We start from the raw sequence: 17,836 nt of genomic DNA on the forward strand, positions 1-17,836 counted from the left end.
CACCCCCTACTAAGATACATTTTGAATGTATGATGTAGACTTAATCCTTATGGGGGTTTAACATGAAAACCCATAAAATATGTGTCACCATAGGGTTAAAATAATCTTATTGATTTTCTCCGTCTGAGTCTATATAAATGCATCTATTTCTTGGCTCCAGAGTGCTCTTTTAAGCTTCCCAAAGGCTTTACGGGATCCAGTCCCTGCATCCTCAGTCTACAGAGGGGTTAGCCTGCAAGTCCTAAAACCAGTTATCCTTATTGTAGTTTAACTGGGAATAAAAGTCTGTTTCTAATACATACCGTTGATAAACTTTGGCCCATTTACACTCAAATTAGAATACATTGTTGTGTTATGTAGCCCCTTTTTCCATAGATGGAGATGTTTGCATTGTTTTATTTAAACTTATTAGTAATAAACTATAGATATGGATAATATTTTACACTGCAACCTTCATAATCATGTTTGCCTTCCTCTAAAAAAAAAAAGTAGGTGCTTAGTGGTTAGGATGCAGTATATTGTCTCTCATTTGAAGTGGATTTCCCATTTCTTACACCTTGTTCTTTAGTTATTCCGTGTTGTACCACTTTTGGGAACCAATCAGTCAGGTTTAAAAAAAACAAACAGGTGCAGTGGCATGCTGGGTAAATAGCTTTGATGGGCCTGTGTGTTGTTTTGGATTTTTACTCTCCTTTTATATTTTTTGGGAAAGCAAAGATCAGTCCGATGTCAGCTTTCCAATGAGATGCTAATCAATGCACGCAGTTGGTAGTGATAATAGTTGGTATTATCCCTTTCTTTCTCATTCAGGGACTCTAACATTGTGTATGCCTACTGTGGACAGTCAAAGAGAGATAAAAAGAATCAAGAAAAGAGTTGTAGAGTTTCAGTTCCAGCTGATATTTATTTCCTTCCTTGAAAAAGTTCTGTACACAAGTTTATATCAACAATCTGACAGGCAGTGAATGGACACAATTTAGCTGGCATGAGTATCCCTCCCCTTTCTCTGAGTCCCAAAAAAAGGGTGGTTCCTTTGTTTATGGCATGATTAGAGACAATAAATGATAATTCTACACAGCATATTGCACAGGATGGATGAAAAATAAAGTCAATATATTTAAAAATGCTTTCATATATATATAAAAAAAGAGTCCTGAACTGACCACCTTAAATGTAAGTAAGGATGTGTAAAAGATAGCAGTTCTAGACAGTGCCTGTCCTCGATAGCAACAACGTACATAAACACACAATCTTTTTGCTTTATGATACAGTCAAATATACAAAGATCGAGTTCACGTTTCATCGTTTTTCCTCATTTTTTCATTTTTTCTGAAAAACACAACAGCTAATAACCTGAATCTGAAATACAAATGCTATTCACCATGCCATAAAGATACTAAAACAATTATTAGCTAATAGTTAGCTGACAAGTAGAAAAGATTATATATTCAAATACAATGAGAAACGCAGTACAAGTAGGTGTTGCGGAACTCAAGTCAGAAATTTGAATATGCCTGATGTTATCATCCTTGTTGTTTGCTTGCTGTATTTGATAGCCTGTTCAATCCAGAGGTTGATTGGCAAATGTGACATCAATTAATGAAAACATCAAGAAATAAGTCAAATTTAAAGCTACAATCTCCTCATTTGTTGTCGTAGGCAAGATATCTGACGGAAAAATGCAAAAAACAAGTGGCTGCTTAAGATGATGATGCTGTTAAACCCACATGGTCCACAGGAATAGCCTCTAGAAATAATGCATTCCTGTGTCTTTAAGGAGCCTGCAGACTGGCACTGTAAACGTAGAAGGTAGGCAGATACAAAGGCTGGTGCTGCTTTCAAGTGCTGTTGGGAAAACTGTAATTGCATCCTTATAACTGGGTGGTAAAGTATCTCATGTCTGTCCTGACAATACTGAATGTTCAGGGATTGGACATCAAACAAGTCTTGTCAGTATGTGCTGGTAAAAGTCAAAGAAAGTTGGCCAAATTTGTGGATCAAAACACCAATTAAACATGTGATCGTTATTATTTCCTCTGCTATTCCCGTCAAGTAAAAAAAATACCTTGATGCCTTTAATCCCTAAAATTAAACAACAGGCACCACAGTGATAGAAGGTCTATTTGCTGGCTGTCCTTACAAAAGCATTTGAACAGGCGATAAAAACGAGTTTACCATGAGCACTTGAAGGCAGCATGAAAACCAGCCTGCCGGGGTATTAAAAATTAGGAAATCCAATACAGCTGTATTAGTAGGCTACACACACCGATTGTTGACTCCCCCATTTTCTATATAGATTTGTACAAAAATACACTGAGAAAATAATCGAACTGTTTCCTCTCTTTTAAGTGTCCAAAAAGTGTGTACATTTAAATATAAAATGAAATCAAAAGTTGTGTGTTTTTAAAACTCTAGCCCTTCGCCTGAGAAGGAAATGTGACAGACACAGACATACTGACAAACAACCGTGTAAGGAAAAAAAAAAACAGGACTAGATCATGTATACAAGAAATTAAAAAAATGATCAAGTCAAAAATGCTTGGCCCAGTATATAAATACAACATCCCATATAAAATGGCATCTGAATACATGTACAAAACAAAGCTCAGAGGATGAAAAAAAATCGGTGAGGATTTCTCTATAGCTATCATCTGAAATTAAAGAATTTTGGTCCTGAATCGTAGAGAACAAGTGTATAAAGTTCAGCACAGATTTGAAGTTGCGTTTGAATCCTGAAGTTTGAAAAATTACAACAGCTGGTGATTATTTCAATGTCCTTTTTTTTTTAAAGAGAAGAACCGAAAGCGAGCGCCACCTATCCATTTAAATAACCCTAATACTAGTTTTTAAACTGCTCGACAGTCTCACAGAAAATCTCAGCACAAGATAGGAACAAAGTAGGCTATCATGCTTAACACGTTTTTTGCTTTTGAGAAAATATTCGACTTTTAAAAAACATCAACCCACCTCGGTTTCATTAAAAATCCCTCTCGGTGACACACCACAATAAAAATGTCGCACGACAGTCCTATTTCTGTACCTTTTTAGTGGTGAAGTTCACTTGGCGATTGGTAAAAAGTTGTGAAATGTCCCTTTTTTTTAAATCAGCAACAACATTGATTAAGTGAACGGCGGACCGCATAACGTGCAAATCAATCACAGTTAAGTTGTTCAGTTCAAAAACAGTTCAGGACTGAGCGTTTCACTCTCAGGAAACTCAGCCAGTCTCTCTTTTTCTCTCCTTCTCGTGTTTGCACTCCACTTTGTGTGGTTGAACCGAGTCCCCAGTCCACGCATCCGAAGAAAAGTAGCTACAAAAAGCAAGTTATTCGCTTTAAAGTTTAGCTTTCCAAGGAGTTGCAGCACTTGCCTATGGACGAGAAGGGACGGGGCTAGTTTCAGTGGGTTTTTACTAGTCTCGTGTAGTTATAACACAAACTATTACGCCCACTGTACCAGGAACTCCTGTTTCTGTTTGTGGTCATATTTTAGCTCGTAGGACAGACAAAACCTGTCGTTTTTTTTTTAATTTTTTGCCTTTTCTTGCTCAGTATGTGAACACCAGGTTGGAGATGGTGGACTCCAGCCAGTCCCCGGAGATCATTTCGCTGACTTCGGGCGTGCAGTAGTCGGGGAACTCGAAGTGGGAGCCCCCGGAGCCGGACTCAAAGTTCAAATCCAAGTCCCTGTCAAGCACCGAGGAGCCAAAGCTTCCCAGCGACATGCTATCAAAGCTGGGGCTCGGGTTAATGTCGAGCAAGTCGTCCTCAAACTCTTCATCCTCAGAGGAAGATGAGGAGGACGAGTGGGACGAGGCGGAGGAGTGAGAGCCGGAGGGGGTCGGTGAGGAAGCCCGCCGACTGCTGTACGTGTGCCCGCCGTGGCGCTCCGAAGAGCCGCCCAGGCTGCCGCTGCTGCCCGGGGAGGCTGCTCCCTCCTCCCTGCCGCTGGCCGCGTCCTCGTACAGGCTGAGCGGGTCGCTGGATTCCGCCGAGCTGCTGAGCGTCGGGCTGGCCGGGACCACCACCGAGGACGCGGGGCTGACGCTCAAGCTGGCCCCGCTGCTGCCGTAGACGTAGACCCGCTTGGGCTTCTTGCCATCCGGTATGAGCTTGGCCGCCGAGGAGACAGATTTGGACTTGTAGAGAGAGTTGTGATGGTGCTCTGACGGGTGTTCAGAGGCAAACGGTGATGCTTTGGTGCTACTGCTGCTGCTCCCGAAAAGTGATTTGTGGGGTTTGCTGCTGCTGGGTGATTTGGATCCATTCTTCCTCGAAGATGAGGATGACTTAGTGCTGGTGTTGTTAGAGCTACTGTTGAGTTTGTCTCCCTTGTCTCCGTTGCTGCCAGGCTTAGAGGCGCTTGATTTTACCTTCTTCCTCGGCCGGTACTTGTAGTCGGGATAGTCCGCCATGTGCTTGAGCCTGAGCCGCTCCGCCTCTCTGATGAAGGGGATCTTGTCGCTGTCTCTGAGCAGCTTCCACCGCTTCCCCAGCCTCTTGGAGATCTCAGCGTTGTGCATGTCCGGAGACTGCTCCATGATCTTCCTCCTCTCTATCTGTGACCACACCATAAACGCATTCATGGGTCTCTTGATGTGGCCGCTGGGAGTTTTACACCATGCCGGGTTCTCTCCCAGCTTGTCCCCGGCGGTTGAAGAAGCCGTGGAGCCCGGGGAGAGCGGCGAGGCTGCCGGGTCCAGGTCCATGCAAGCCCCGGAGTCGGAGCTCGAATCCCCGGCGAAAAAGGACAGCGCCTCGGCGGTGCTCTCTGTGTGGCTCATTTTCTGCACCATGCTGCCCAGTTATAGCTACACACAGAGGGAGAGCGGTGTTCTTGCTCTTTCTCTCTCCCTCTCTTCTTGGTCCCTCCGATTCACTTTAAAGCAAACTCAGCTCTTTTCTCCCTCTTCACAGTTTGAGCTGAGTAGAAAAAAAGCGCAAGAAATAATTCACTCCTGAGATGTGTAGTAAACTCGATAATAGTTCAGTCCAGTGTAGCCTTAAAAAGGCTAGATGTGTGGAAAAAAAGTTTAATTTCCAGGTTCTGTGGGTGTTAGAACAGCACGGACAGTATAACCCACTCTCCACTGTTATCTGTCTCTCTCAGTCTCTTCCTTCTGTGTTATAAAATCAATTCAGCCGTGTGGTGACTGAACATAGTCTATGCAGCTGCAGAGCGCAGACTGAGTGCCACACTGTGCACTCGGGCACTTACAAAGGGCTCCCAAGTACAGTGTGAAAGGTAAGTGCTTTTCTCTGCATCAGCTCTGTCTGTCCCCTCTCCTAGAAACAAAAGCCATGCATGCTGGAGAGGAAAAAAAGAAACCTAGAGTTACACTGTCCGCCTTCCATCTGCAGACCTGCAGTCGAGTTTCAAGCAGCCCTCCAGTCCCGGCCCCCCTTGCTTGTATTTATCCCTTCCCGAGATACAACGGCGATAAAAATCCACCAATCCGGCGCTGTCACTACCCTGCCTCTGTGCCAAACTCACGCCCCCCTCGGCTCTGATTGGCCGAAGAATCTAATAATAATCAGCGCGTGCAATGAGGAGCCTCGTGTCTGACCTCATTCCAGAATACAACAAGAAACTTCAATTTTTTTTTAAAGAGACACTGGCTTATGTTATGGAACCCCCTTTTTACTCCCTTACCACCAGCCCATGTGTATACCATTAACATATAGCTATATGGGAAGCTAAGTATACCATATGGAAACTTTAACATAGAGCACAGTTTGTACCACTGTGTTGCCTTGGTAATACTGAATTAAAGAAACATCCCCTCTACTATTTATCTTATTTTCTGTGTTAGTGTTATGAATGGTGCGCACCTACAATTCTGAATTGAGAGAACTGAGCCAGAACACTTGCCAGCGCAAACGCAGATGGTGTAGTTATGCATTACCTAATGTTTACAATGTGGCAAAGATGTTGTGCAGAATAAAACCATAAAGGGGCGCCTTCTAAGAGATTTACTGTTATTTAAATATACACACGCGCTGTATATTTATTCATTTATAATTGATATAATTGACAATTATTTTAATTGGTGCTTGTTTGGCCACAGGTGGTCGCTGACCCAGGTCTTGCATCACTGACACCTTGTTAAACAAGACCACGCTCAACAGTTGAGCCTCTCTCACTGAGCGCTTCACAAACAGGGAAATGTCTCTTGGACACATCATGATCGTTAAGCTGGTGTGAGAAAAGACTCCAAGCCAAGCTGTATATGCTCTGCGCTTTCACCTCTCTCTCTCTCTCTCTCTCTCTCTCTCTCCCTCTCTCTCTCTGAGGCGGGGTTGGGCGGTCCTTTGTCACATAGCACACATCGAACCAACCCTCTCCAGCACCCCAGACAGAGAAAAGAGAGGGAGGCGAGGAAGCAGGCGGCGGTGTGTGCAAACTGCCTGTGTGAGCGCACACATCCGCACAGCTCTAAACTGACATCGAGTGCAGTTTTCTGTGGAGTGACACAAACAAGAAACGGGTGACAGAAAAATGCACGCTGCGCTTTTGCGCACACGTTATCCATTTTACGCACGGAGAAAATTATATGAAACTTATCACAGAGCAAGAGAGAAGTTGTGTATAAATAAACAATTGGCAGAAATAAGATTAAAACATTGCTTCCTTTTTAGGCACATACAACCACAACGCTCCTAATTATAATTATTATAAATAGATTGTATTTCTTTTCTTTTTTGCTAATAGTAATAATTACATCTTTATTCACCAGACACGAGTTGTTACCAATCTTTGTAGTTAATCTAGTTTATTTAATGTCGAAATCAGTAAAGAATCCAAACAAATGTGAGGAGGAATGAGGGATAGAAGCAGACACACAGTGGGTAGAGGCTACAGTGCCGTGTTTGATGGCCGCTAGATGGCGTCGCAGAGCCGGAGAGGACTCAGCTGGGCTGTGCGGCAGAGAATTTAGGAAGGGTACCAGAGATCAGACCGAGCATCCAGAACAGTTACCAGGGGTGAATTACATAATGTCTCTGTGCGATAGAGAGGCATCCAAGCGATGCTCTTGTGCAGTGTGTGTGTGTGTGTGTGTGTGTGTGTGTGTGTGTGTGTGTGTCAGAGCAAACTATGAATGCCATGCCTGTGGTAACGGAGACCAGGCAATGATATAAAAGAAAATTAAACATTTCGTAGTTGCAAAAAAAATCAGCTCACTTTGAAATCAGTCACCACTGTAATGATTTCACCTTCCAAGAGAGCACGTTTCTGCACATGAAAATGCCATCTAAATATGAAATGAAATGGAAATGAAAGTAGGTCTGTGTGTGTAGTAGAGAGAAAGAGAAAGATAGTGAATGAGATAGATGGTCAGATGTTCTGTGTCTAAATGAAAGGAGAGTCAGAGGTGACTTGGATCACCGCTGGGAAATTAGTATGAAAGTATAGTCACCAATGTTACTGGATGCATTTCAGTGAGTACAATTATATTCAATATGGCCTCATATCTGCAGTGCATCCAAGTAAAGCAATGGGTAATTGGGCTCCAATTTGTGTGTTCATGGGGCAGAACTGCAATGGAAATAAGAATGTTAACTCATAAACTCACACCGCTCCTCAATGCCATTTTAATAAGGAAATCGTTATAGTGTATAAGGCTATGCTATAGAAGCGGGTATGCCTTAATGGAACACTTCAGGAATACTTAAAATCACACACCACGGTTTGAAAAGATACTATACACAAAACAAAAACCTCCAAATAGGAATATGTTTAGGTCAGTAGTCTCACACTGTAAAACTGTGATTAAAGTCAATCTAAAATCTTCAAATATACAACTTATTCATACGTCTCCTCTTCAAACAAGCCCTTAAGAACTCAGTGCACCTGGAGTGACAGCTGGCAGGCTTTTCAAACTAACACCTTATTCAGTACCTTGAGCAGGTGTCCTCTATTCTATTATATGCTGCTCTATTCTACTCCACAACCCAAAGATAAATAAGACCTTTCACCTAGTTTTGGCTTCATAGTTAACTTGAATACACATTTTTTCTTGGCTGCCCATACTTCTCTGTCTCTCGTTCTTTCTTTCTCTCTCTCTGTCTCTCCCTCCCTCTCTCAGTGCACACATTAGTATGCCACACACACATACACATACACACACACACACACACACACACACACACACACACACACACACACACATGACCTGAAAGGATAAGTAGTGCATTCAAACTTTCCTCTCGCTTTCTCTGTCTCTCTCTTTTACTGCCATTGTTCCAGTGAGGTGCAGCTGCCACGCGAGTTGGAGTGGGTCGCGTGCCAACCCTAATCTCAACAGGTGTTCTTTTGGGTGTCTCTCGCTCAGCTCCCCCCCTCCTCTTCACCCTTTCTTTGTCTGTCCTCACTCTCTCTTTCTCACTCTCTCTCTATATATTTCCCCTCCCCCCCTGTACCTCAGTTTGTTATAACTATTTATCTAGTTCTCTTTTTCTGCTTTATTAGAATGAGCATAATTAAGTTATATTAACTCTTCCATAGCATGTTGTACAATGTTTACAATGTAAGTATCAAAATTTGCAAAAATAAATATGCACATTACAACATACTCATGGATGCAATACTGAACAGTTCTAACGAGCACAGGCCCAGACACCCAAAGTGTCAGAAACACTTGGCCTTCAGCTACAAATATAACTCGAAGACACACATACCAACTAGAAAGAGACTCAAATGGCCACAAAGGAACATAAAATTACTACAAAGAGGCAAAAAACACCATAAAGTGACCAAACACAACAACAAATAGAAGCAAAACAGCTGCAATGAGACACAAAAGATCTACAAAGGGACACAAAGCAACTAAGAAGAGCTACAGTATGACTACAAAGAGCCACAAAACAACTACAAAGAGACATGAAAGAACTATAAAAAAACAAAACAAAGAAACTACAGAGCCACAAAAGAACTAAAAAGAAAAACAAACAATTAAAAAAAAAAACTACAAAAAAAAAAATAACAAAGCAACTACAGGGACACAGAAAAACTACAAAAAGCAAAACAAAACAAAAAAAGATTACAAAGAAAAACAAAACAACTACAAATTAATAAAACAAATAGTAATTACAAAAAGACCAAAACAAAGTGACACAAAATCACATAGAGCAACATGATGACTACAAAACAACACAAAACAACAACAAAAACAAGCTAAACAACTAGTAAGTCTGTGTGTCTTGCTCCTATGAAGGAGAGGTGGTGGGCCCTGTCATCTGTCTGTATATTACAATATGCTTAATAACAATAAAACCTACAAAGAGTTGGTTCAAACAAGATATTATTGGATAAAATAATGTAAATGATAAGATGAGACATAGATTAACAGATAAATGTAATGACAATGGTGTGAATCAAATTAAAAGCTGAGGAAAATGTCGAAGAAGGAGCATCAGTCTAGTTCCATAGTTTTCCCTCAGGCTGTGACATTTTGCTGCTTCCATGGCAATGTCAGTTTTTCTTCAAGTAAATGTTGAATTTTGTTTTGGTCTGAGAGTGTGTCAAACTCTTGGTATGCGAGTTTTATTTTGGTAAAGAACTTGATCTCTCTGAGTCTTTATACAGGCTGTTGCGTGTTGCAGGAAGTCTTGCTCCTTCTCTGATCTCTCTCTATCTTCCCTCTCTCTGCCTGTACTCGCTCTTCTCACCCATCTCTCATTTACTCCCCTGTCTCTGCTCTCTGCCTCTTCTCTCCATCTCTCAGCTCTCTCCTCCTCTCGCTTCAGTTTAGCTCTGCTCGTTTATTGGCATGAATGTTAGATGAACAGTGTTGCCAAAGCACCCCCATCTCTCTTTCTTTTCTCTCCCCGTCTCCCTCTCAAGATAAATCTGATCTGAGGTCATCTGTTATTCAGAACACTGACACCATATGGTCAGCCTCCCACTCAGAGTACATCCAGTCAGTTTCATGAAAACTTAAAATCTTCCCATATTAAATATTGATGGAGCTGTATATTGACCAGCTGTCACAAACCCTGCTTAGAGTTTAGTCTGCTAGAACTTTGAATCATAACTAGCTGATCCATTACAGACGATGTTGACCTAACAAGTCAACTTATCAAAAGACATTGCTAAAAAGGGTTATACTCAGACAAATATGACATGGAAAGACATAAAAAGCAAGAAAATATGTTTTGATACATTTTTAAAAAAGCTGTTAAAATAAGATATATTAAAGGGGAAAGTATGCCAATGTAATATTCTGCCTTCACAAAAAGCAACACATTTAGACTACTAGTTATGATTCTGCTCCACTACATCATAAGTGTTAATCACAGCCACAGGTTGACCTCTTTTGCAACTATAAATATGACGCCTCAGGTGGTACCTTGGTCAGACCCTTGAAAAAGAAAAAGACACATGCAGCGGTTGCCCCTGCCAACCCAGCGTCGTGTTATTGAGAGCACAGAAAGGGGATTGGTGGAAATGGACTGTACAAGGGGGAGAGTAATACAAAAAGAGAAAAGCAGAGAGCATTTTTCCATGGAACTGATTGAACTCAATGTCCCCATGCAACACACTCTCATTCCTAACTTGTCAGAGTGGGGACACTAGTCTGTGCCCCTCTGTGTCAGATACAGATGCTCTAGTACCCCTCTGGCTTAAGTTTTGTGTGTGTCAGAACAACATCAGTTTCTGGTCAATACATGCAGAGTGGTTCTTTAAAAAAACTTCCCTATCCAGGAAATGCTTATGTTTAGGCAACAAAACTACTCGGTTAAGGTTGGGAAAAAGGAACAGGGTTGGGGTTTAAAACAACTACTCCATACCTCACTACTGGACACAGTAACATAGGAGACATACAACATGACAAAGTGTAGAACAGGAAGCATCTATGGATTGCAGTCAATGTATTGGTTAACTTAAAGGGAACATATGAAAAACACATCTGGAGTGCCTATACGAACATGGAATCAACAAGATATGGATTGTCTTCCCTTCATCCCTATCTCAGCCCACGGCTTAAGAGCTACCTTTGCAAAATCACGCCATATTTTTCTTGCACGCAAATCAGAGCAGTCTGGGCTTTTTCTGGAAGGGGACCTTAAAAGGGAATGGGCGCTAAAACAGTGTGTTCAGAGGGTGATTACAGGTACATTAAGACGGACAGTATGAGAAAAAATATTGTTTTTCAACATTAAAGCATGTAAACATATTCTACTAAGAACCCAAAAAACCAGAGTGAACCTGAAAATGAACACAATATGTCCCCTTTAAAAAACAACTTTGACTTTCGTCACCGGTCTCCAGGGTCATCCTCCATGATCCACATACATGCAGCAATCTGAATTTGTTACTTTGCAAATGTGTTTGCCATGCCGGATGTTGGTCATGCAAGAGTTAATCAAGACAGCCAGAGTATCTGGTTTGTGTAATCACACTTTGACAAAGGCTGCCACTCAAATTAGAGGCTGCAGGTGGACCACATACCTGCCTCTTTCTGTGGCTGTAAAGGGATTTAATCAGCAGAAAGAAAAGGCATTCATATATGGAGACGCTAGATGATGGTGAGAATCACAACTCTGCTTTCACAGCATGACTGCCATAATTGGAATTTTGAGAAATGGCGCCTGTGCAATTAGAGGTGTCTACGGCTTGAAGACAGTAAAATAAAACTGAAACAAGAATAAAAAGGGGTTTGTGTAATTTAAGAGTTGTATGTAGATGCAGCTCTACCAATAGAATAAAACATAACTATACTGTGCAAAGTACACTGGCAACCCAGTGGATGCAAAACACTGCCACAAAAACTTCAATGTGTGACTGGATTACTCTGACTGTGGGTTTGAGGCGAGAAAAAAAAATAGTCTACCTTATGACAACATGATGTCCCTCCCTGACAATTGGGCCTGCAGCATGTATCCCTAAACTAAAGTACATACAGTGAAGCTCTTTGATTGATTATATTTTTACTGTCATCAAAGTCAATGTTAACAACACAGTCTTTTACAACCCTATAACAGACAGATGGCTGGTTACTGTATATATGAAATGTATTTATTCAGTCGTATTTCTAAAGCTTTGTTTGAACAGGTGTTTTCAGGCACAGATACAAAGATGCAGACACACAAGAACAGACACACACACTCTCAGCAGTCAAAGTCTTATCTTATCCAGAAAGAGCAGCTGCAAAGTATGGCCCTCGCTTAGCTGTTAATGATTGGTGGTGGTGTGTGTGTGTGTGTGTGTGTGTGTGTGTGTGTGTGTGTACTTATTTTACCTCCACAATCTCTCCTCTTTCTTAACTGACAAGAGCTCATTATTAGTGGTCTAGCTTTGATTTGTGAAGTTCAGCAAGGTGAATTTGAACATCTGTCACATTTCAAGGTTGTTTCTGTGGGGAAGAGTAAATACAGGCCGCGCTAAACCACCAAGGTAGTATTATGTGGGACACACACACACACACACACACACACACATTTAGCAGGTAAATGTATGACAAACCATTATGTAAGATCACTGCATTTACACATTCATTTTTATATTTACACAGTGTTATGATCATCATCACTGCTGAATATTTTTATGACTGTATTTTTCTAAAAGCCTGAAACAAAGTTTTAGAATCAATAAGTCCATACATTGTTCTTTTTTACTTATTTAGTTTTCATTTCCTGCAGCATCATTTTATTGCCCCAAAATGTGCTTGTTGCATAGCAACAGCACAGCTTCAGAGGCATGCTTAACTTTGTAGATACAATCTTTATATATAAAAAGAGCTGGAACCTGGGAGGCAGCAACATACACGACACATATGCACACCAATATCACTATACTTAAATAATCTGCAAGGAAACAGTACGTTAAAAGATCCATACCTATTATTCTCAAATATAGTTTCATAAAAGAATAAACAGCACTGGCTGTATACAGGTGTTAATGATATTGTGTCCAGCTCTGGTATAAGTAAGTCACATTGGGAGGAATATTTTCAGCACAATTACCTCTAATTACATTTTAATATTTTTACAATTACAATATCATCAAATGTAATGTGTGTATAACTGAAATGTTTCATTCTAAAAGAGTGACTCAAGGACATAATGAACAGGCTGTAGCGCTGTCTGAAAGGCTCCGGTTGCCGACAAAGGAATAATACTCTCGCTGTCATTCTGAGAGTTAACAGTGCACTTCATGTGGCACATGCATATTAAAGTACTTATGACATTTGGCACATGACCTTCATGTGGAAAGTGCCACAGTGTGAGACACCATGTTCTCTGTCATTGCAGAAGGTGACTGGACACCGCAGAGACTACTTCAATCTGCCAGGCACAGTTGAAGCCCAAATCAGAAATGAATGTGTGAATAGCAGGTTGTGTGTGTGTGCATATCCCTGATTTATGTATTTGTGTGCATATACTGGAGTTCATCTGCACATTTATGTGTTTGTATTTGTGTAGGTGGGCAGATGTGTCAAGTCTGCATGTTTGTGCATGCTCATCTGTGTGTATTTACATGTATATATGTGTGTGTGTCTCTGTGTGTTTGACTGTGTGTGTCCAGTCAGAGGTGACCAGTTGTCACCTAGCTCTGACAGAAACCAGGTATCAGAGAGACATGGTGTCACCTTGTCTCCTCCAACCTTTACTCCTGGGAGACTGTGTGTGTGTGTGTGTGTGTGTGTGTGTGTGTGTGTGTGTGTGTGTGTGTGTGTGTCATAACTCTTGAGAAACCTCCTAACGCACCCCAGGCAGACTGCATGGATGACACACATGGAAGGGTCCCAGGAGTGAACCTCAGGTGATGAGGCGGCAGCGTGTGTGTGGTTCACATCTCCTGAGAATCTGTACCTCCCTTAGAGAATGGATGGCACACACACACACACACACACACACACACACACACACACACACACACACAGATGGTTCTGACATAATGAAGGTTGAGCTCTGCTCTTTCAGGGGCTTGATGGTGCAGTCAGTCAATATCAGGGTCAGGGTCAAAGGAAGACAGGTAAGGGGGAAATGGGGATATGAAAGAAAGAAAGAAAGAAAGAAAGAAAGAAAGATAGAAAGATTGAAAGAAAGAAAGAAAGAAAGAAAGAAAGAAAGAAAGAAAGAAAGAAAGAAAGAAAGAAAGAAAGAGAGAGAGAAAGAATGAAAGAGAGGGAAAAGAAAGAAAGAAAGAAAGAAGAAGAGAAAGATTGAAAGAAAGAAAGAAAGAAAGAAAGAAAGAAAGAAAGAAAGATAGGGAAAAGAAAGAAAGAAAGAGAGGGAGAGAAAGAAAGATAGATAAATAGATTGAAAGATTGAAAGATTGAAAGAAAGAAAGAGAAAGAGAGAGAGAAAGAGAGAGAAAGAGAGAGAGAAAGAGAGAAAGAAAGAGAGAAAGAAAGAAAGAAAGAAAGAAAGAAATAGAGAAAGATTAAAAGAAAGAAAGATCGGAAGAAAGAGAGAGAGAGAGAAAGAAAGACAGAAAGAAAGAGAGAGAGAGAGAGAGAAAGAAAGAAAGAAAGAAAGAGAGATAGATAGAGAGATAGATAGATAGATAGATAGATAGATAGATAGATAGATAGATAGATAGATAGATAGATAGATAGATAGATAGATAGATTGAAAGAGAGAGAAAGAGAGAAAGAAAGAGAGAAAGAAAGAAAGAAAGAAAGAAAGAAAGAAAGAAAGAAAGAAAGAAAGAAAGAAAGAAAGAAAGAAAGAAAGAAAGAAAGAAAGAAAGAAAGAAAGGGCATTCATACCTGAGCTGTTTGGACCACTTGAAGTGAACAAATGGTGGATTTTGTCAGATAGTAAGTTTGGTTGTTGCTTGTGTGAATAATGAACTCTGGTCCACTAAGAATTTGTCTCATTCCCTCAATAAAAGTTGCTCTCAGCAGCTTTGTTAATAACTCTTTAACTCTCTTTCCTGTTGTGTTTTACCAATTAGCACTACCTAAACATATGTATCTCTGGCCGATATTATTCAATATGTATAAAAGCAATGTCTATGACAGATCTCAGATGATTTTAATACAAGATTAGTATCAATTGTAATTTGTTTATAGGGGTTGCATGGCATGCTAGTAAATAATTTGGTTATTTCCTTATTTCTTAATGAGCACTTTTGTGAAATTACAGTAAAATATCCAAGCAATGCCAGTCAGAAAGGGGGTTCGAGTTTCATTTTTCACTTTAGGAGTTTCCCTTTGGGTTTCTGTAACAAGGATGGATATGATTTCTATTCTCTGTCTTCCAATATATTAGAAACATATTGGATGTAATCTATCCTCCATCCAGCAGAGTGACAAAGTGCTTTCTCACCAATTACTGACTGCCATCTCCCTCTTCACACCTGGCAGGCAGAGGATGTGGCTGACAACGTGTATGTGTGAGTGAAAGAGAGAGAGGGAGAGGGGGGAAAAGAAAAAAAAAATGGGCCCTGAAATCCACACCGACAGATTAAGTCAGAGAGAGAGGTTTTAAAGAGGCTGTCACTTGTGTTTACGTTTCCTCAGTTATCATCAGGTGAATGACACATCTTCCTCTCTGTGATATCACACTGCTGCCGTTGACCCTCTATTCCCTCCTCTAATCTTCTTCTCTTTTTCATCCTCCAGAATCATTTTGCTCTACAGTAAGGTTCGACTTGAAATAATCTTTTTCGTATGTTATCCTCATGTAAATGTCTCCTTTGCTTTTCAATACAATAATACAGGGATTCAGCCCAGTTTGTATTTAAGTTATGCTAAACACTAGAGCCTGACCAGTATGGGATTGTCTAGACCAGCTGTTCTCAACCTTGGGGTCGGGACCCCAATTGGGGTCGTGAGATGATTTCTGGGGGTCGCAATCATTTGGAAGTCAGCTCTGTCTCCACTGTGTTAAAGTGTTCATGTGTTCATGTGATTTAGTCTTTTTGGTCATTTTGTGTCTTTCTTTGGTCATTTTGTGTCTTTTTTTGGTCCTTTTGTGTCTTTTTTTTGGTCATTTTGTGTCTTTTTTTGGTCATTTTGTTTCTTTTTTGGGTGATCTGAACTGTGCGTGTGAGATTCTGTTCAGTGAGCAGGGGTCACGGACAACATGCATGTTAAATTGGGGGTTGCGACTCAAAAAGGTTGAGAACTACTGGTCTAGACCGATGCTTATACTGACTTTACAGGGGAAATTTATGGTGGCCGATAATTTTTTGAGCTGGAATGAAAATAGACCTTTTTTATGTGGATTGTGCATTGATTTTTCACCACTCTGCAAAGGTACCCAGAGGACTACTTTCTCAAACAAACAAAAAAATGTATTAAATTATATTAAACATTATTTTATATTATACAAACAATGCATTACATTGTCAGCCAATAGTATAGATGATAACTGAGAAAATAAAGAATAAATAGGAATATAATTCATAGCTAAATAAACATCTTTGAGTCAACTGCTGACTATTTTTTTTAAAAGAATAAAAACACAATTTTTTAATCTCGCTAACCAACATTGTCTGCCATATATAGTGTAAAATCAGCTCATATCTGACAGCATATACACAGATACCAATATGCCTTTAATAGGCCAATATCAGCCAATACTATCTGTCACCTATTATATCTGTTAGGCTCTACCAAACTCTCCTGTAGTGTAGGGTAAGTTTAAGTCGAATAGTGAGAGGGTGAGAGGGAAGTCACAAGGTCAATAATGGCTCTGACTGTTTCACACTTAGTATTGAAGACGTTGCCACTATCACACAAAACAAGAATTGTAAAGATTAGATACAAAGCCATGGCATTGACATTTCTATGCAACTCTAAATGCATTTTATACTCACAATGTCAATTCACCATTGATGGGATGTATACATGATTTAAAACTTCCATTCATAGAAATAATAAGAGTTGTACATCAAATAGTCTGAAGTGCTTGTGAACTAAAATCCTGTTTTCTCTCTATTAGTCTGAAAGCTAAAGGCCATGCCTTAGCAGTGGGTGGACTGAGCCTTGTTTGCTGGCAGTATAAGTTCAATAACCAGAAGCTATTAAGACCAGTAAAGCACTGTCCGTCTGTGTGCTTATCTTCTGCCCTGAGAATACACACAAACACACACCTATATAGTTTGTAACAGCCTATATATGACCTTCCACATCAGAAGAATCCAGTTTCCCATATCACCTCTTTATATGAAAACATAACTCTCAGTGTAAATTAACACAGTGGTGAATCATAAGGTTTAAGCTGAAGTGCTGTTGAGTGTTGTAACCTGCAGTGTGCCTCCCAGCTCAGGTGTGTTCACATTTAGACAAGGCTTCCTTTTCACTGAATAAGACCCGAGGCTGGCTTTAACAAACGCAGCCCTGACATATCGGATCCCAGCAGGGAGGAGGCGGGAAAGTTTACAGAGAAACAAGAATATGAACAAGTTGGACCAGACTTTAGAGTACAAACACAAACAATATGACAGAGTGAATGTATGACAAAGAGAAAAAAGATCTATCTATATTATCATATATATATATATATATATATATATATATATATGTATATATAATGAAGAAGGAAAAAGTAAATCACATGCCCTTTGAACAAATTTGGCATTTTGATGGAAAAGATGATGGACCACCATAGGATGACAGCAGCCTTTGAAGAAGAAGGTGAAGTGGGTCACTAAGCTAAAGGAAGTGGGAGCAAACTTTGCTGAGTGTAAAGGAGGAGGAGCTGTATCAGGATGAGAAGCAGTGGAAAGACAAATTTGCCTGTCTGGAGGAGAGATTCAGAAAGGAGCTGGTTGTGAAGGAGAGCTGAAAGAGCTGGGAAAAGAAAAGAGCAAGCTGGAGGAGATGTTGCTCATGAAACTGAAGGAATGGATACTGAGGGTGAGTAAGGCTGAGATTAAA

General features: G+C 40.4%; 1 protein-coding gene across 1 annotated transcript; it reads right to left on the reverse strand.

Moving 5' to 3' along the window:
* Positions 1-876: 876 nt before the first annotated feature.
* sox4b (SRY-box transcription factor 4b) lies at positions 877-5,400 on the reverse strand. The gene has a single exon (XM_059339411.1). The coding sequence runs from the start codon at positions 4,793-4,795 to the stop codon at positions 3,548-3,550; it is 1,248 nt and encodes a 415-aa protein (XP_059195394.1). The 5' UTR covers positions 4,796-5,400; the 3' UTR covers positions 877-3,547.
* Between the last annotated feature and the right edge of the window lie 12,436 nt (positions 5,401-17,836).

The sequence above is a fragment of the Centropristis striata genome, chromosome 8 (assembly GCF_030273125.1).
Source record: "Centropristis striata isolate RG_2023a ecotype Rhode Island chromosome 8, C.striata_1.0, whole genome shotgun sequence".
NCBI classification, from domain to species: Eukaryota; Metazoa; Chordata; class Actinopteri; order Perciformes; family Serranidae; genus Centropristis; species Centropristis striata.

Excerpts from the sequence above, each read along its gene's own strand:
- sox4b (XM_059339411.1), bottom strand. The coding sequence starts at position 4,795 with ATGGTGCAGAAAATGAGCCACACAGAGAGCACCGCCGAGGCGCTGTCC.